General features: G+C 38.3%; 1 protein-coding gene across 2 annotated transcripts in view; it reads right to left on the bottom strand.

The window, feature by feature from the left end:
- Positions 1–2,715: 2,715 nt before the first annotated feature.
- The window catches only part of LOC122646836 (alanine--tRNA ligase-like), a 75,429-nt gene continuing 57,583 nt past the window's right edge, over positions 2,716–20,561 (bottom strand). For both annotated transcript variants that reach the window (XM_043840444.1, XM_043840445.1), the window contains 17 exons: positions 17,400–17,496; positions 17,050–17,170; positions 16,863–16,922; positions 16,083–16,133; positions 15,889–15,984; positions 15,174–15,275; positions 14,611–14,733; positions 13,440–13,583; positions 13,256–13,327; positions 13,088–13,163; positions 12,870–13,012; positions 12,633–12,741; positions 11,540–11,727; positions 4,254–4,343; positions 3,953–4,135; positions 3,180–3,359; positions 2,716–3,039 (listed from right to left, as the gene is read on the bottom strand). In XM_043840444.1, the coding sequence (XP_043696379.1) occupies positions 2,965–3,039; positions 3,180–3,359; positions 3,953–4,135; positions 4,254–4,343; positions 11,540–11,727; positions 12,633–12,741; positions 12,870–13,012; positions 13,088–13,163; positions 13,256–13,327; positions 13,440–13,583; positions 14,611–14,733; positions 15,174–15,275; positions 15,889–15,984; positions 16,083–16,133; positions 16,863–16,922; positions 17,050–17,170; positions 17,400–17,496 (1,910 nt within the window). In that variant the 3' untranslated portion in view covers positions 2,716–2,964. The remainder of the gene's footprint in view (positions 3,040–3,179; positions 3,360–3,952; positions 4,136–4,253; positions 4,344–11,539; positions 11,728–12,632; positions 12,742–12,869; positions 13,013–13,087; positions 13,164–13,255; positions 13,328–13,439; positions 13,584–14,610; positions 14,734–15,173; positions 15,276–15,888; positions 15,985–16,082; positions 16,134–16,862; positions 16,923–17,049; positions 17,171–17,399; positions 17,497–20,561) is intronic.

Here is a 20,561-nt window from a genome sequence, read left to right as displayed (position 1 = left end):
AGAAATTGAAGAGGATGCTATCAACAAAACTGAAGGTCCCAGTCATAGGACAAATAAATTTCAAAATTGCATAACGTCAATAATTCAAATTGCACTCCTGTGTTCCATGGAATCGCCAAGAGAACGTATGAACATGAACGATGTTGTGAGGGAGCTACATTTAATCAAAGGAAAATTTTCTTGAAGCAAGAATCTATCAATATAGAGCAACTACGCCAAATTAAAAGGTTATTCTGAATTTATTACCTTTCTAGTTATTGTAGTTAGTATGGACCTCGATGCAACAGTAAGGTTACGTTTCTCCATTGCGACCTAGTGGTCATGGGTTTGAGTATTGAAATTGCCTTTCCCTAAAACAGTCGTATGGCTATGGACATTATAACCCTCCCTAGACCCCGCATTGGTTGGAGCGTCATGCACTTAGTTAGCCCATAGTTATTGTGTTGTTTTTGTTGCTTAATGCTCATGAAAAAACTGGGATAATGTAGCAGAGGTAGGTTGATTTAAAGCTATTCATATAATTTTTTAAAAAGCGATATCAATTCCGATACAAATATGGATCGGGCGTATAGGGCCAAATCGGATCGTTTTTCCTTCAATTAAATTGACTTAAAAAATCATTTTCTAGATAGATTTACCCCCAATTGGAACCGTTCCACCGATATAGGTATCACACATGATCAAAATTGGTATGGGTCAGGCATATTGGGCCAAATAGAATGGTTCTACCCTCAATTTTGATTAAAAAAAATCATTTTCTGTACAGTTAGAACCATTCTACCGATACAACATCGGGTAGGTATTGTTATCGGGCATGGCTTAGCGATAGGCCAATACCCCCAATCTGATACTACTTTTAAAACCATGATTTTCCATATTGCAGCTGTTGTATCTAACATTTGATGGTAAATTCTTCAGAAATAGGGATGAAACACTTGGAAATCAAACAGTGGCTCCTTACCTTCTGGATTCCATCTACACTCCTGCGGAAGGGAAGGGGGGGAACTCATTTGAGGAACACTCGACCTTCAGGCTAGATCAAAATAGATCTCAACAGTTTTAGCTGGAAATCTGTTTAGAGGCATTGTTGAGATTTTGACTTCAAAGAAAAGAATATGGTCAAATTTGTGTTACTCTTCTTCTATACACAAGGCAAATCAATACAGTGTATAGCATAGATGTTTTGGAAAGCATTCAGCCTGGCAACTTGATGTTGATCGTTATAGATTGTAGGTGTTCCATTTGCTATCTTTGATTGTCTACTTAATTAAGCAACTCGGAGGAAAGAGAAATGTAGTAACTTTCAAGTGCCCTTGTTAATGTAGGCACAGGGTATCAATAATGAGAGGGCCAATATCTGGAAGGAGCTACTTGAATCAGTACTTTTCTTTTGTAACAAATCCCAAATCAGCTCGACTGAGCCAAGAGTAATTGGAGAATGCTTCTGTAGTTCCAACTAAAAGAAACTCTGATAAAACATAGAATGGTGGAACCATAACGGTGGGTTCTCCCTACCCAAGCAAGTATTTTCCTACGATAAATCAGTTCTTATTAGTTTACACAAGGATAGAAGTTTCAGTTTCAAGGCATAAAAGGAAAATGCTCACCAAAAAGAACAAAAGAGAAATAGACCACTCTATGAAGATCTCCTAGTTTGAACAAAACAAACCTTTACTTGGTTACTTAAAGTTCTACTCCACTTGATTCACATTGTGAACACCAGATCAAACTGAGAGGGGGGGGTGAATCAGCTTCCCTTTTTTTTACGTTTTTTGTAAACAACACGGTCGCTTACAGTCCCACCTCGCACCACTAGAATGTGGCCAAGTCTACCAAGACTGTAAACCCACTCTGCAAAACCGGGATTAGTCTCCCAAAAAAAACAGTAGGCAACGAGACAAGATATACGTGATTCACCTCACAGTGTGTGAAGGCTACGTCCACGGAGCAATACCCCTCGGGGTTTCGTATATGCCCAATACTCAACTCAAATACAATAAGCCGCCCCTACGGCCAGGATACCCCTTACCCTGCTTCAACCTCTCACCTTAGTGAGGGCAAGGACCTCAATCCCAATACAATAATGGCCTCAGCCTTACAATCAATCAACCCAGTAAATAGATTCAATCACAAACCCAACCCAAAACAGATCACACTCTAGGTTCTACCCAATACATTCAAAAACAAGAATTAAACCTAGAACAGAGAAGTAATGGTTTGTGATCACGTTTACCTCCTCAAAGACAAACCTCCAACTCCAAACGAATGCGGTGAGATCTTCAATAGAACGAATCAAGCACTCGAATCCATCGCCAACACCAAATCGAGGTTTTCAGATGATTTCCTTCACGCCTCTGCTCTTTAACCACACCAGAATGGTAGAAGACAACTTCTCCTCAATTTCCTTCATCTCTAAGGCTCCAAAAGTGCGTTTTCGGTCATACTAAGTGAATATATATACTTTCCAATAAATATCCTCTGGACCGATAAGAAAGAAGTAAAAAAACTCAAGCCCAAAAATTCACCTAGGGGGCGCTGCCCCCAAACCCCCGTGCCTACGGCAGAGATACACCCTGCTGACCAACAGAATACTGTACCCACAACCATATGCTGATGACCACCACTGCCAAACTTTGTTGCCAACAATGATAACACTGCCACAAGCACTAACACACATCTCTCAATTAGGAGGATGAAGTGAAAGAATTTCCTGGGAAAAAAAAAGGATTTTTTTTTAAGTTAAACATGTTTCATACATACAATATTTCCTTTGGTGTTTACGCAAGGAGGAAAAAGTAACATGTTTTACTATAAACTAATTGAATATTCCATTTCTATTTTACTTCTTTCATTTACTGAATTTCTGCTACAAATATCTGAATTAATAGAATATGTTAAAACAACATCAACTAATTAACTGTGAGACACTAGCCATTCTTCAGCTGCAAAAAACAGCACACTAAGTTACCCACTCAGTTTCATAGATGCAAAGGTTGTTGCAACATCCATTGCCTCCTCAACATGTGATGCTTCTGTTCCCTGAAAAATCATTCACATTTACTATAGAATATAGTATCTTGGCCAAAATTAACTACAGAAATTTCTGTTATTTGGAAGTTTCTGACAACTTTCGAAGGAAATTGGACCCTGAACCCTGAACAGTATAAAGAGGTGCTAACCTGGCCTTGAGCACAACCACTTTTTCCACTACCGCCCTTCCCGTTGAGAGGTCCCATGGCCATTGTCAACCACTCGGACACTTCGAAACCCCCACTCTTATTTAATTTTCCGGGTACCTTGGCGCACTCCACTGCCTTGTTTGATGCTTCATCTATACTGAATAACATAACTGGTATTCCCTGTTGATCCAAGAAATGAATATCTAAATTATTCAAATTGCATTAGAAAAATTTTTTTTGATGACATTTGATGTATTTATGAATACATTAATCTGCACCTCCATCTCCAATGTTCACACGTATATGGGTATGCATGTGGGTTTGCGGATGTGAATGCATGTTTGGAGTGTCTGTTAACAATCTATGGGTATGTGAAACTGAGATTTAAGTATGACGGACCTTCATGTGTATGCCTATGCCTGGCCTGCAGAAGTGTCTGCATTTGTATCGTTGGTGCTTGTGAGAAGCAGGTGCATATGCTCTTAATGTGTGGACATGCAAGCATGCGTGTGGTCGGTGCGCGCGTGTGTGTGTGTGTGTGTGTGTGTGTGAGAGAGAGAGAGAGAGAGAGAGAGTTTCTTTAAATGCTAGCGTCATTTACACATAATCTCTTGCAGCAAATCTTTGGGGATTTCCTTTCAGTTGATAAGGTAGGTCAATGAGGGGAGATAAACTTTTAGGAACATATGAAGAGTATATAGTAACATAACATACATTGTTAACCAGGCTATATTTGTGACTAATTAAACAGTGCTAGATCTGGATTTTACCACCTTCTGATCCACAGTTTTAAGAACTGCTTCTCGAATTGCCCCTGCATCTAGACCAACATCTACACAAGAGATGCAGAAAGCTTTTCCTTTTACAGCAGCAATTTCTGCCATTTCACATGCTGCCTTTGTAGCCTTCTGAATATTTTCTTGTGTGATCTTCCTTTGTGCTTCAATAACTTGATCCTAATAAACAAAACAATTTCTCTAAATCCAGGATTTAGAAGCTAGAATTTGAAGCAGTTAGACAATAGATGTCTGCAGCTAAAACAAAAGGCATTGTTTATTCTATTGGGTGTACTACCTCCAGTTGGGAGATCTTGGCATCAAGATCTGCTTTCATAACTGCTGGGATAGCCGCGGACTGCACACGACTTTTTAGTGAAGCCACTTTCTGTCAAGAAAATAGAAAAAGTTACACTACACTTTCATTACAAAATACTCCCTTTGTACACAAATTAGAAAATTCCAAGAGTATCAAATAACTGTGACATGCACCAATGCATATTGCCAGTGAGAGAACCCTGAATTTACTTGGGAGACAAATTCAAGGAAAACCCTATTACTAGAGTGGATTATGTTTGCTGTTTAAATATTTGAGAGATTAAATGTTTGCTACCTCATAAAAACTTTATGATTTTGTCTGATCCTTGGCTAGAGCCTAGAAGGGCAGATGTCCTTGGTAAATTCTTTAATCAGTAGTAGTCGTACGCATGTTCTTGTAATTTGTTTATAATGCTAACGCCCTTTAGTTTCTTTGAGATAGTTCATATTTGAACTCCTTTTCTATGCTGCCCAGCATCATATATGGATGAAGCTGAACCAAAGAGATTACCACCACCCTCTTGATTCTTGAGACTTCTTTCCGTTGATGTGGATTAAGTTCTCGTCTTTCTAAGTAAGCGGCTGAAATTAAAATTAGACCAACTTACTTAGGTAAGGCTTGCAGTTCAGACAAATAATCACATGCCCTAGCAACTAGGATTGATCCATGAAGTGGAGAAAGAATTGATTGTCATCAACCAAGTTGTGAGCCAGGGCATCTTAGCTGATAACTTGACAATTTCAGGTTTTCTTGATTAAAGAAAGCAATCACAAATATTTAGGTCGAAATGGAACACCAAGAATCATCAAGCTCAGCAGAATAGTATTGAACAGCTGCAAACAATAGAAATGACAAGAAGAAAGTTTCCAGGAAAATTCCAAACATGCCATTTCTCAAATCTTAAATTCAGCGCTACACAAACACATATATATTTTACTTTTATTATTTTGGGGTGGGGGGGGGGGTGAGATTGTATGATCTGTCTTTACTGACAACTTGAGCCCTTATTACATAGGACCAATTACATTACTTAAGACACTGTAAGGATTCTTAAATGATTTGGAAATGAGAACTGAGCCTGCCTCAGACTTTAAATATATCTAGCCTCAAGGTTAAATCTGGTCTACTTGGGTTCTTGATAGAATGGATATCGGATCTGACCCACCCCCTTTTTATGCCGTAACACATGAACATACATGGCTCTGTGTACTTGACAAAGGAAATTGTTACCTGGGGTTGGAGTTGCACCAGCATCATCCATGCAATGGGAAAGTTTTGCAAGATCCTTTGCTATTCATACCTCAAGGAATTGTTTGGCCATCCATCATGTATAGCTAAATAGCCAATCTACCAACCATCATTTCTGATGATCAGAGGGGTGATGTGCTACGTGATCAGTGCATGTCATTGAAATTGAAAGAAGCTCATCAATTTTTTTACTCTCAGGTGCTCTATCCCTCTGAAGTTTAGAGAGAGATAATAAAAGTTATAAATTGCTTCATTTGGATTTCCGGCATATTTATAGAGCCTGGAGAGCTTCTTATTTTACATATGCTATTCATGGTTCAACTGTATTTATCTGTGTTTTCAACTTCCCTTTATGCTAAAACATCATTTCTTATATAGAAAGAATAGGAAAATATTTTTTTTTCAAATTACTTTTAGGAATTACTGGAACTGGTTCTTGTGGGAGGGAGGGGGGGGGAGTCGTGTTAGCAGAAAACGAATCATATGTTGCAGCTTATTGCCTTATCAGAGTGGAGTTTAGGAGTCTCGTTACTGAATTTCTTTCAATAATACTTTTTTTTTTCTTTTATCTGTTCCTATTACAGTTTCTGAGTTAAACTCTTCCAATTTGTGTGCACAATTGAAATTGTAATATTAGTGAAGAAGAAGAAGAAAGAAGAAGAGAGGAAAAGGAAGAAGAGATGCTGCACAATTGGGGGCTGTAGCCGTTAGTTTGACTGCACCCAAAACAGTATATTAAATAGGTTTAAAATAATAAACAGCAGAGACAAAAATACCCCTACAAGAGGAATCGTGAATTAGGAGCTGACGCTAGCTCTAGTCACGATTCCTCCTCCTTACTCCTAACACTCCCCCTCAAGCTGGAGCATAGATGTTAATCATGCCCAGCTTGGTACAAATATAATTTACTCTCATACTTCCCAAAGGCTTGGTGAAAATCAGCAAGCTGCTCCTCAGTGCGAATATGACGAGGGGAAATAATCCCTTGATGCAGCTTCTCACGAACAAAATGACAATCAACCTCAATGTGTTTCGTTCTCTCATGAAACACAGGATTCTCAGAAATATGAATAGCAGCCTGACTATCACACCACAACACCATAGGAGAATCATCACCAAATCCAAGTTCAGCCATCAATTGTTTAATCCACATTAGTTCACAAGTGCCATGAGCCATAGCCCGATACTTCGACTCTGCATTAGATCAAGCTACCACAGTCTGTTTCTTGCTTTTCCATGAAACTAGGTTCCCTCCAACAAAGACACAATAGCCTGAAGTAGACTTTCAATCAATAGGAGATCCTGCCCAATCTGCATCAATAAATCCATCAATCCTTCTATGGCCATGATTAGAGTATAAGAGACCATGCTCTGGATCCTTCTTAATATATCGCAATACCATTATAACTGCCTCCCAATGAGCTGTCCGAGGGGCGGACAAAAATTGACTCAGTAGACTGACAAGAAAAGAGATGTCAGGTCTAGTCACAGTCAAATAGTTGAGTTTCCCTACAAGCCTTCGATACTTCTCTGGATCATCCAGAACATCCCCATCCTCTGCCATAAGTTTCACATTAGGATCCATAGGAGTATCCAAAGGCCTAGATCCCAGTAATCCTGTCTCTGAAAGTAAGTCAAGCACATACTTTCACTGTGAGAGCAAAATCCCTTTCCTTGATTGAGCTACCTCAATACCCAAGAAATACTTCTGTCGTTCCAAGTCCTTAGTCTGGAATTGTTGTCCCAAATATGTCTTCAAGCTCTCAATACCTGAAGAGTCATCCCTTGTGATAACAATATCATCTACATAAACTACTAAAAATATCTTCCCTGCATCTGACTACCTGAAAAACACTGAGTGATCACTCTCAGACCGAGTCAAACCAAATTCCAGCACAACATCATTACACCTATGGAGAGATACAGTACCCAGGCAGCACCATCTCCCACGTCCTCCTCGCCTTCAGATCCCCCTCCACGTAATTCCCCCTCGGCTACTGTACGGCTGTACCTCCTATTTTTTATCTTGATGTTCTTATTGCTACCCGTAAGGGGGTTCGGAGTTGTACCCAACACCCTATAAATCGTTTTGTGTCCTATGCTTGTTTGTCCTCTTCTTTTGTTGCTTGTTTGTCTACTAGTGACAGTTATCCTATTCCTAAGTCGGTGGTAGAGGCCTTAGCTCACCCTGGGTGGAGGGCTGCCATGACCGAAGAGTTATTTGCTCTGAAGGAAAATCAGACATGGGATCTTGTTGCTTTACCCTCTGGTAAGTCTGCTATTGGTTGTCGCTGGATATTTGTGGTGAAGGTTAATCTTGATGGTCTGTGGCTCGGTTGAAGGCCCGTCTTGTTGCTCTCCGGTTGCAAAACTTACTTCTGTCCACATTTTGATTTCATTGGCTGCTATACATCACTGGCCTTTGTTTCAGCTAGAAGTCAAGAATGAATTCTTGCATGGGGATCTCCTTGAGGAGGTGTATATGGAGCAACCTCCTGGTTTTGTTGCTCAGGGGGAGTCTGGTAAAGTGTGTAAGTTGAGGAAATCTTTGTATGGGCTGAAACAATCACCACGAGCATGGTTTGGCCGTTTTATAGAGATGGGTCGGCTCATCGGGTGGGCGACAGCGAAAAATAGCCAGTGGTTGTGTTGGAGGTGGCACATGAGGCAAAGGATCCTGTACAGGAAAAGAAGTATCGACAACATAAAGAGGGAGATCATCGTCCAACTCTAAAGCAGGCAGCGAGGATGCAACAAATGGAGTAGATTCAAAGAAGGAGACATTAGCGGTAACAAAGTATTTTCTTAAATCAAAAGAATAACAACGGTAACCCTTTTGGGTTTTAGAATACCCCACGAAAAGACATTTAAGAGCTCTAGGATCCAACTTAGAGCGATTAGGACGATGATCCCGAATGAAACAAACACACCCAAATACACGTGGTGGTAAGACAAACAATGGAGGTGAAGGAAACCACAAAGAATATGGAACACCACCACTGAAAACAGAAGAAGGCATGCGGTTTATAAGACAACACGTAGTCATAACAGCATCAACCCAAAAAATTTTAGCCACTTTCATCTCAAATAAAAGAGATCGAGTAACTTCTATCAAATATCTGTTCTTCTTTTCGGCTACACCATTTTGATGAGGTGTATCCACACAGGAGGAATGATGAATGATCCCATGCTGAACCATAAACTCATTAAAGGGAGCAGAAAAATATTCTTTTGCATTGTCACTTCGAAGAACTTTCAAAGTAGTAGATTGATTCTGAATTTCAAGCACAAAAGTACAGAAAATGGAAAACAATTCAAAACGATCTTTCATTAAATAAATCCAGCTTACTCTGGAAAAGTCATCTACAAAAGTGACAAAGTAACGAAAACCCAGCACAGAAGTAACAGGACACGGTCCCCACACATCAGAATGAACTAAAGAAAAGAGTTGAACAGCCCGTTTATTGACTCGAGGGGGATAACTTACACGGTGAAGTTTCCCAAACTGACAAGACTCACACTGTAAACTAGACAAGGACTGAAACCAACTATCTAAACACTTCAAACTCTGCAACGAAGGATGACCCAAACGACAATGAATCTGATGAGGAATTGTCACACTCGAACATGCCATAGTGGATGCATCGTCAAGAAGATACAGTTCCCCAGATATGCGACCTCTACCAATCGTCTTCCTCGACTGGAGATCCTGAAACTCACAATAATCAGGAAAAAAGGTAACAGAACAATTGTTAGCTTTGGTGAATTTTCAAACAGATAATAAATTAAAAGGAAATTTGGGCAAGTAAGAAACAGAGGACAACGTCAAAGAGGGGGTAACTTGCACAGTGCCTGTACCCCGAACTTTAGCAAGAGATCCATCGGCTAACACAACATTGGAAGAAGACTCACGAAATAAAGAAAAAATACCTAATGCTCCAGTCATATGGTTCGAAGCACCTGAATCAATGATCCAGGGACGAGAAGTAGATGATAGGCATGCAATACCATTACCTGGCTGAACTAGTGTAGCAGTGGAGAACTGAGATGACTGAGAATTTTGAAATTGAGTGAACCGCTCATAATCTTCATCAGACATAGTCACTGTTTTACCCTCAGGTTTGGAAGGAGTGGGAACCACCGGATCACTGCTGGCTGAATTAAACTGAGGTGGTTTACCATGAAGTTTCCAACAAAAACGCTGAATGTGACCAGCTTTGCCACAATGATGACAAGTGCGCACCTGTCCTGAAGTCTCTGAAGTACCAGATGTGGGGGCTTTACTGTTCCCTGACCCACGACCATGGCTACCACCACTGCTACCATTACCTGTCCCACTACTGGACCCACGGTTGGGAAAGGCTGCAAGGGCTGAACTCTCACTACCAGAGGTGGAATCTTGGCTGCTCTCACGGGAAAGCCGTAAAACCCGAGAAAATGCTTCTGGAAGTGTGGTGATTCTATCCCCACCTAGGATTTGAGACCGTACTGGCTCAAATTTTTTTCGAAGGCCACCCAAAAATACCATAACAGCCAGTTGCTCACGCTGTTGCTGCATCTCTTTCACATCAGAAGTAGTAGGAAGAGTGGAATTCAGCTCCTCATATAGTCGCTTGAACTCCACAAAATACTGAGTAATAGTCAAGGTCTTCTGATCCATTTTATAAAAGGCTTGGGACAGGTCATAAATTCGAGACAAGTTGTCCTTCCCAGAATAGAGGACATTCAAGTATCCCCATAAATCCTTTACCGTGTCAATGTGAGTAACTAGGTCTGCAATCTGGTTATCCATTGAGTTCAACATCTGACTCAATATTCTTGCATCCACCGTATCCCATGTTGTGTCTCCTTCAGGCTTTGATTTTGTCAGATGACCCTGTTGATCACGCCCAGTCAAGGCCAATCGAACCAGCTTCTTACCTTGCTGAAAGTTAGAAATTCCTTCAAGTTTTCTTTCAGTAATGCAATGAGAAGATGCGGACATTTCAGTTACTGTTGTCTTTGCATCAACCATGCTTAACTAAACAAGTCGAATCTTCACAGAGAAGTCGATGTCAGAGTGAAACTGATGGACAGCAAAGAGATATGACCTTCAATCAATCACGAAAACTTCTGAAATTGATTTCTTAAAGAAATCAATACACCAGCCAGCAACAAACAATAGCCACCAATAACTCGATCCAGATCCAAATCGCAAACAGCACCTGAATCGATCTCAACCTTGACATATACCAAAAACCGAGACCTAGTTCTTTTGTATAGTCATGAACTAGTCTCAAATAAAACCACAAAACTGCAGCAAAGGGTGCTGCATCCCCTTTAAGATAAGATCCCGAGAAGTCCCAAAACCTTAGGTCTTCAAAACTGCAAGCTTATTCAAATCAAAACGCAGGGAACAGAGCAGGATTAAGGATGTTGGATCGACTCCTACAGTCCTAGCTCGGATACCATGTAATATTAGTGAAGAAGAAGAAGAAGAGAGGAGAAGGAAGAAGAGATGCTGCACAATTGGGGGCTGCAGCCATTAGTTTGACTGCACCCAAAACAGTATATTAAATAGGTTTAGAATAATAAAAGGCAGAGACAAAAATACCCCTACAAGAGGAATCGTGAAGTAGGAGCTGACGCTAGCTCTATTCACGATTCCTCCCCCTTACTCCTAACAGAAATTATCTAAAGGGCTTCAGTATCCAAAACCTATTCCTGCATGGGTAGTGATCTACCGAGTTTGTCCTACAATATCCAAGGCCCAACTTGGTTTCCCCTCTCACTGCAAGCTACAAGGACCCAACAAAATTTCCGAAAGAACCCCTTCAGTTGCATCACCGATTGAAGTTTACCAACTATTCGAAGTGCAATAATGAACATGAACAGAAATTTGCAATGGATTGTGAAGATTGCAAGCAGAAGAAACACAATTACAAAAAGAAATTATTCTGATTTTAAGACGATAAATTTTTCCAGAATGGTGCAAACATAAAAACATTTCTAAAACTGAAGGGAGTTTCAGCATCTACCTTCTCTAGCAAGCCTAATTCTGTCTTAGAAACTTCATTTAACTCCTGATCTAGTGAGCATGCTAACTCCACTGCCTTGAAAGCATAATCAGTTGTTACAGCAGTAATTCTTCGGATGCCCTTACCAACTCCTTCCACAGATAAAAGAGCGAATGCTTTAGCCTCTCTTGTATTTGATACATGTGTCCCTGGAAATATCAAGAAATTTTTTAAGTAAAAGGTGTAAGAATAATAAGCACATAGAGACTGTCGCATAGACAAGGTGAAATCCAATGCCTGGGGTCTAGACTTGAGTAGCCAATATACACTGGATTTTCAGATTCATTCCGTGGGAAATTAAAGGAATTCTAACAATAAAAAGTGCAGCGTAAAATTCGAAGGAATCACAAAGAAGCACAAAACTTTTGAATGATATATTTCATATATATACTCTTGTGAAAGATAGTTAACAGGTTACAGTGACGACTTACATAAGTAGATCAAGTCTTATCAGCACAGACGACTGGATATAAAAAGAGAGTACCCAGTGCATGAGGCTCCCGCCACTGCAGGGTCTGGAGAGGGTAGCTCTTTAAGACGACTGGATATATGTCTTATAAATATAGAGTAGCTGGGGCATATTTACTGATGCATGTGGTTTTTCAAATAATACATACTATATAAGTTAGGCTATACTTGCTAAATAAGTTATGCAAAAAAAAAAAAAAAAGCAAATTTCACAACGAAGTCCAGATCTTGGCTTGAAGCGACACAAACATAATTGAGCAGATCTGAAAGACTAGAATGAAAAGTTAATGCCTCAATACAAGAACCATGGTAAAAATGTTCATGAGAAAGCTCTTGTTATTTTGGTTTCCTCAAGTATGCACATGGTATGAAACTATGATTCTGGATCTCATTCAAATTAAGGACAGTAAACCTTGAGGCGTGACTTTTGGGACTAAATGGTCCTTGGCTTTTGCAGGAAAGTGTTAGAGCAGTTTTGATTATTCTAATCTGTGTCAGACTCACAGACACAAGCAACTCAACATTCTTGCTTCCTTAATGAAAATTTCCATTAAACATCGACACAAAGTTACATGATGACATTGACCTCCACAAAGTTCTGTTGAGATTGATAGCCAATCTTTATTATCTGCATCAGCCAGGAGATCTTCCACTTTTCGTCCAATTGCCACAACCCTGACTGGGTCAGGATAGACCTGCATAATCACAATAGAAACAAAACGATGTAACTTTAAAAATATTGATTGAAGATGCTTCACTAATGGCTTTTCATGCCAAAAAAGTAAGGGGTCTTCAAACATTGAAGAGCGTAGCAGCAACTTACTTCTCCAAATACAGCTCGTAAACCAACTATGCGTTTTGCAGCAGCAAGGGTTGCCTCCTTTGCAAAAACAGTCAACTCATCCATGATTTGTTTGTTTACAATTGATTCGATCTTCCTCAAATCATCAGGATGGACGGGCCTGCCTGTTGAAAGTTCAAGGGGATTTCAGTATAGATTATTCTGCAATTTGACCAACTCTCTTAGGAGAATAACATTACCATGGGAAAAATCAAATCTTAATTTTTCAGGAAGAACAATAGATCCCTTCTGTTCAACATGATCACCAAGTACTTCCTGCATTCATTTATACAGAATATTTAGACAGATTCACAGAGATTGTAAGAGGAAAATATGCGAGACCCATTACTAAAGCATATGTTGGATACCCTGAGAGCATAATTTAGCATATGGGTACAGGTATGGTTTGGGGCAATAAGAGCACGTCTATCATAGTCAACCTGTTCATGTAACCAATCAATGGGGACTGTAAACAAGCAAATCCAATAGCTAAGAATAGAAAGTAAGAAAAAGTGTAATAAGAACTAAGAGCGTAACGTGGGAAAATATTACTTTGCAAATTATTTTATCCCCCACAGAGAACATGCCAGTCTCTCCAACAATAGAACCAATATGGAGGATGAAACCACCATAAATTTGAACATTGGAAACTTGAAATGATCCTGTTGAGCTTTCAAACAATCCAGTGTCAAATATCTGCAACCCCATTAAGATAAGCCAAATAAGATAAAAATATATGATTTCATTTTGTTAAGGCTAAAAATTTCATCAGGTGCAAAGTGACAGACAGAATATAAAGAACAGACATACAGGTACTATAATATGCCATTGATGCATGACTAATGGAAAATATGTTTATTTTTCTTTTGGAGAGAAGTTCTGTGTGGGGGGGAATGTACCACCCATGCCCAGACACAGAGGGGGGCGACATGACGGCCCCGCCTCCTATGAAAGGCTGAAATCCTGCCCCCATGATGCTTCCGCATGCACTCTCATTGGCCCCCGTGCGCGCCCAGGGCCCACGCTCCCCTTTTAATTTTTTTTCTTATTTTTTTTAATGCACAATAAATCAAGGATAAACACATATGTTTGCAGGGTAAAGATGGAAAATGCATTTTAAATAAACAATGATTTAAGACTTCATTTGAAATTGATTTTTATCATATTGCTCAATATCTGGATATTGGAAATCAGGCATGCACAGCTCTCTTCGCAGGATAAATATTGAAAAAGATCACCTAGACATATATAACAATGAAACAAACTTATGATTTTACTTCTAATCCACCCTTGTTCTAGTGGGATGCCCATTGGCTGGTTATTAGCTCGGGTTTTGAATCAGATATTTTCAACTTCTCCCTTTCCTTTTTTCTGTCCACCTTTCTTTAGTTCTTTTATATAAATAAAAAATGGAGATAATTCCATTCAAAGCTTCACATATTGATTAAGATGGGTTTTCATAAGCTTTCTAGTGGGATGCCCATTGGCTGGTTATTAGCTCGGGTTTTGAATCAGATATTTTCAACTTCTCCCCTTTCCCTTTTTTCTGTCCACCTTTCTTTTAGTTCTTTTATATAAATAAAAAAATGGAGATAATTCCATTCAAAGCTTCACATATTGATTAAGATGGGTTTTCATAAGCTTTCTTCCCCTCAAAAGATGTTTGCTTTGAAAAACCATTAAATCATTATAGGGAATGTAGCTTATAAGAAGTGTGCCATACCTGTCCACCTTGCTCAGCATAGAAGTTTGTAGTTTCTAGAATTATGCCAACTTCGTCGCCAGAAGCAGTACTCTCCACAAACTTGGAACCAGTGTAAATAGCTTTTATTACACTCTTGTGATCCTGGAAACAATAAAATTTTCTCAATAGATAATGAAATGCAATTAACCTGAACTAAATTAGTTCAAGATTCATCGAAAGGAATCTCGTTTTCAGACTAATTAAATATTTTATAATTATCCAAAACAAATTCGTCATGATAAACTGAAGAAACAACAATGATGCATAAAACATCAAAGAAACAGAATATTCACCAAATGTGACCAGAACAACTCAAGCAACTAGAAATAACAAATAAATTTTTTTTTTTGTAAAAAATGACAAATAATTAAATATGAAATTTGTTATCCTAAGTATTTAAGAGCCAACTATGCTTATTCATAGCATTTTCTTAGAACATTAGTATGCCTTTCTGTCACGAATCAAAAACAACAAATCTAAGTAATTTAAAATGTGATTCTGCACAGAACTGCAATGAATCTAAGAACCCACTAAATATTGACCTGGATCCATATATACTTTCTGCTGTCATCACTTGTAGCCACTCCCCTCCTGGGCAACTCTGATGTGGCCTCAGCATCCATAGTGATCGTACCAACAGCTTGCTGCCAACAACCAATAGCAACACATATCACTGGCTAAAAGTGATAAGAAATAAAGATAGGAGAATGCATGAAACTAGCTTTTAGCATATTCCCCATATGCCAGCTTATATGCTAAGACTATGGATTTGATCAGAGAAAACTACAAAAAAAAAATGTTTTCTTGTGCTGTCTGAAAATTTCCATTCCCCTGTACCATAAAATAGAGCCACGAAACTATTCAATTAGTAGTCTAATCCTCTGATATTTCAAAATATGATCATAGTAAAATTCAATGAATGATTTCTCGTGCCATTGAAACCATCTTTCAATCCCTTTTGTGACCACAGTATAACATTTGAAAACCAACAAAAAAAAATGCCATTTTAACCTTCACCTCTTTCCTCCCCTCCTCAGTATTATTTCAAAATATGTAAAATTCAATGAATGATTTCTCGTGCCATTGAAACCATCTTTCAATCCCTTTTGTGACCTCAGTATAACATCTGAAAACCAACAAAAGAAGAATGCCATTTTAACCTTCAGCTCCTTCCTCCCCTCCTCAGTATAGTCAAAAAAATTCATGTAGTATGATGGACATGGACAAGTGAATGGATGAAGAAAGTAAAGATGATACCCTGTTCTGAGCACTTCTAGATCTTATTCTTGCTTCATCCATGGCAATATTAAAGCCCTCCATATCAACTATCAAACCTTTTTCTTCTGCCATTAGCTGAGATGTGAAACGGTTAGCTGATACAATGTCCAGAGTTCTAGCATAAATAGCGTCAGGAAATTATCTAAAGAAAAATAATAACACAATCCCAATACCTGAGTCAGATCCAATGGAAATCCATATGTGTCCCACAATTTAAATGCATCCTGCATACAAAAGAGCAGCAATGTCAGACACTCTTAAGGTGGACCACTGTCAATTAATTAGAATGCTTTGTAGAGTAAACACTTTTCAAACCTGAGAAAAGGAGTTAAAAGAAAATAATTACTCAACAGAAGAATTAAACCACAATAATTATATCCGTTTGATGGAAAATGAAATGGTACGGGCTTTTTTTTTTTATGGAAAGAAAGAAGAAAGGAAATTTATTCTACCACAAAGGAAGAGCATTTTCAGTTTCTCCTCCCCTTCACACTATACAGAACCTCTAGTGCCACATATAATAAATAATACTAAGGATGAAGATTTTACTTACGGTTGCTAATATTATCTTATGATAGATAAAATAAGTAGGAAGAGGTTTGCATTTGTCATTCTCTATTCCTTTCTTGCTTTTGTATTAGTTGATTATTACAATTAGATTAAAGAAAAGTACTAAACAAAGAATTGGAAAGACCTTAAAATCAATAGATCAAGCAAGGAACATTCAAAGAGAAAAAAATTGAATGCCACATGGCATCGTGGCTCACAAATTTGCAGTAACAGCATGAAGTGCAGGGAGCATCCCTTCAAATGTTGTGTAGTAATACAAGTTCACAAACACATGTAGAGGAGAGAAAGTACGTGAGAAAGATGGGAGAAAGGGGAAGAGAGAGAACCGAGCAGTCAAGTCATAAAAACAGAAAAACAGGGGAGTGTAGAAAGAAATGCCTTGCCTGCCCACTCAGTTTGTTTCCTTGAACATTCTGAGCAGCCTTCTTGAACTCCTCAATTCCCTGGAAGTTTGTTCAGGCATCCAGCAGTCAGTAAAGTATCTGCCACCCTTAAATGCTTTTCTAGCGTAATGTGCCTAACTAGATGGTTGTGCCATGTAAATTGAATGATGAAATCATCAGGGAATACCTTAATTAATGTCTTCCCAAAACTTCTTTCCTCTTCAGAAATTGTGTGTCTTATATTTACTTCATGGTGCTTCAGTTCTGGAAAGATATCCCCCATGACTTTCACCACAATGCTTACAAGCCTAGTTGACAGGTTCATTAGACAAAATTATGCCAAGATGAGAAATAATAATCATACACATTAGATTAAATAATAAACCATCCTCAATAATCATTAAGACAAGTACTAAATGACACCATAACAATACATTATATAAGGGAGGAAAAAAATTCAATGAGAGTAAAAGGGAAAGGAAGTATTAGCCAAATACTCGTTATTAATGGATAAATAAGCACATTTATCATTCCTACTCGCATAAGAATCCTTCTTGTGCTTTTAGGACTTCATTTCCATATCGAACAGCTCGATGAAGAATTCTTCTTAGAACATACTCCCGACCTTCATTACCTAACATTAAATAGGGCAATGTTGTAAGCCAATTTGAATGACATCCTTTATAATGGCAAATAGAGTATTCAATTATTCATTGAGATAAAAGTGATGAGAAATGAGGTACAAGGTGAGTGAAACTCAAGGATAACAACAGGCACAATCAATCAGAAAGTTGGAATCATATTTTGAATGACATTTAAGCAAAATATGTGAGAGCATACGATTCACAAGAGCAAGCTGGCTGCATTCAACTTTTTTGTCAAATAGGGCTTCCAGGGTTTTTCAAGTCTAGAATTAGAGCTCCATATATCATGAAGTTGCAGGGTTCTAGGTTTTCATTTTAGAATAATGGGTGCTTGAGGTGACTTTGAAAAATAGATTTTGGATATTTTGGGAATTCCAATAGAGGGTGGGAGAACTACTTTTATCTCTCTAAATCAAAGGAAAGAAAGTTGGAGGAGTTGAGATATTGACTAAGCCAATTGGGATCTAGGGTTATACATCTGCCTGGGCTTTGGTTTAGGGAAAAGAAATATCTACTGCTAAATTAGGGCCAAGTCAACTAGTGGACATTTGGGATTCAGGAATTCAAATCTTGATTTCAACCAAAAGATCAAAAAACCAGAGCAATGGTTCAATTATCAAGAAAGTCTAGAAACAAAGAACATAGGTTTAGGAATCACCACTCAATAATAGGTATGTCAAAGATGCAGATTAAATGGGTTAAAATTCTACTTTACTCTGCCACTGTTAGGCAGGTTTGTAGTAGCCTTAAAATAGTAACCTGAATCATGTTTGTGCTATAATAAATAAACAAAAAGGCCACATAAGATAGGGGTATATAACCATCTTATTGAGGCCTGATTTCTGTTCTCTTGATCAACCTTCTACCCCCCCCTCCCCCATTAACTCTCTCTCTCTCTCTCTCTCCAAACAGTCACATATACAAACACACACACACACACACATGAAAGTAACAATAATTAGATGATCTGTCCACATGGAAAGCATATTGCTATGTATAGACAATTATGAGCAATTGTTTGTGTGTACTGTAGGAATATGTCCATTAAACCCAAATTTATTTGAATAAATAATTTATTTTTTTATTACGCATGAATTTTATTTACGGGCTTATAAGTTGTTCCAAGGTTTTCACCCAAAAACAGTTCTCTACTAGGGATAGGACCGGACATCCTGTTCATATGGTCGTTACATTGTATGTAACTAGGAATGAGGATTTCAGGGCATAAATGTAATTACACATCGTTTATAGAAAAGAATGTGGTACAATTCTCACATGTATTATTGCTTGTGGTATTAGGACGAGATGCATACCCATCACGAGTTGACCCTTTGACCTAAGAGATCATTATCGTTATGGTGTTACGTTACAGGTTTTAGTACACCAATGGTTGATGCCATGTGGACTATATATCGGTGTGTTGGATTCGTGATTACGCATCGTGAAGGGATGCTCAACATGGAATCTACTACCCTTGATGGGGAATGTCAGGAAGAGAGAATGTCTATGATCAATCAGATTGGAATCTGGATCCAATGGTGTTTTTTATAAATTGTTTGCAAATTTATTTTCTTATTATTGAATATATTTTGTATCATTTCAACAACGTTTAATCACATTTTTTGGCATCCGATTATGATCATAGAATCTCTTATTAAGGACATGTACAATGAATTGGGGTCTGGCAGTGTTTAATTACATGCCTTATAGTTCATCATGAGATATTGTTTAGTGGAGGGTTCTATATGCAAATTAAAGAGTTTAATTATGCATGACATTTATTGGGAAATTAAATAGTTTGATGATTTTTTTATTATAGTTTTTTATTTGAAAAAATCTTCAACTATAATTAAAGAAATCACAAAATCCCTTTTAGATTCTACCTCTTCCCACTTTAGAAGCAAGTTGGATTCCAAACCAAGTTGATGTAGATCACAAGCCCAGATGTACCCGCAAGAACAAGCCCCAAAACCAGCCCAGCAAGGTTGTGCGATTCGACTGCTGTGAGAGGCAGCCTGCTCTGATGATGTGGTAAGTTTTTGTTGGTTCGATGGAGCATTACCTAAGGCAACCCCAGCCCAAAGAGAAGCATGAAGAAGATAAGAGACCAAGACAGAAATAAAATAAAAAAAAGTTAATGTTCACGTGAACAGTGATTTGGGGGCTGATATGGACAGCTGGTGTGAAGATTAGCTATTGGATGTTGGTGGAATATTCTATTAGAAGCTGCTATTAACTTAGTTTCTAGTTTTCTAATAGTTTCTTAGCTATTAAGTCTAGGTATCTAGTAGTTTCTAATTTTGTTTCTTTCTTTTTAGTGTGTTGACTTGAACCGAGAATGGGAGAATGGCTTGAATGATCAATGAGATCAGTCAAGCTCTCTATTTATAATAATAAAAGAGATTACAAGGGAAAACACTATTCACAACACTGTTCACGTACTGTTCACGTGAACAGTGTCACAACCCTAATTACATTTCTACCCTTGCTCATAAATACATAAATAAAGAATAAATAAAACACCCAAAAGACCAGAATACCCCCATGGTATTCTAGATTACATATTCCAACACTCCCCTCAAGTGGATTATACAAATAAGAGAAGAAAAAACCAGCTTGAACTAAAAAGAAAAAATAACTCCATAATAATGCTAACACTCCCCTCAAGTTGGTGCATACAAGGTACTAATGCTCAACTTGAACAAAATAGGAAGAAACTAAGTTGCGTAGGCATCCAGCTTTGAATAGATGAATGCAGATTTTGAAATAAACCTTCAAGAACTTTAAATATAGATCTTCAAAAACTGGTGAGACTTGATCGCAAAAAAGGCAGCTTTCACCAATCTTCTATAGCTATCCAAAGTGATGAATCTCTAACTCGATAATCTTGAAGACAAGCAACTAGGGCAGCCGGCAAAGAAGCGAAACAAATGAATCGTGTAGCGAAAAGATCAACCCAATCGTAGAACCTCATATAGGCGAGCAATAACCAAACATCTTCAATACTCTTCATCTCCCCTTTACAAGAAATTCAACCCAATAAAGAAGGATTCCC

This window comes from Telopea speciosissima, chromosome 11 (genome assembly GCF_018873765.1).
Source record: "Telopea speciosissima isolate NSW1024214 ecotype Mountain lineage chromosome 11, Tspe_v1, whole genome shotgun sequence".
Taxonomy (NCBI): Eukaryota; Viridiplantae; Streptophyta; class Magnoliopsida; order Proteales; family Proteaceae; genus Telopea; species Telopea speciosissima.
The sequence above is the reverse complement of the archived record's forward strand: the minus strand, read 5'-3'. Positions and strand labels throughout refer to the sequence as shown.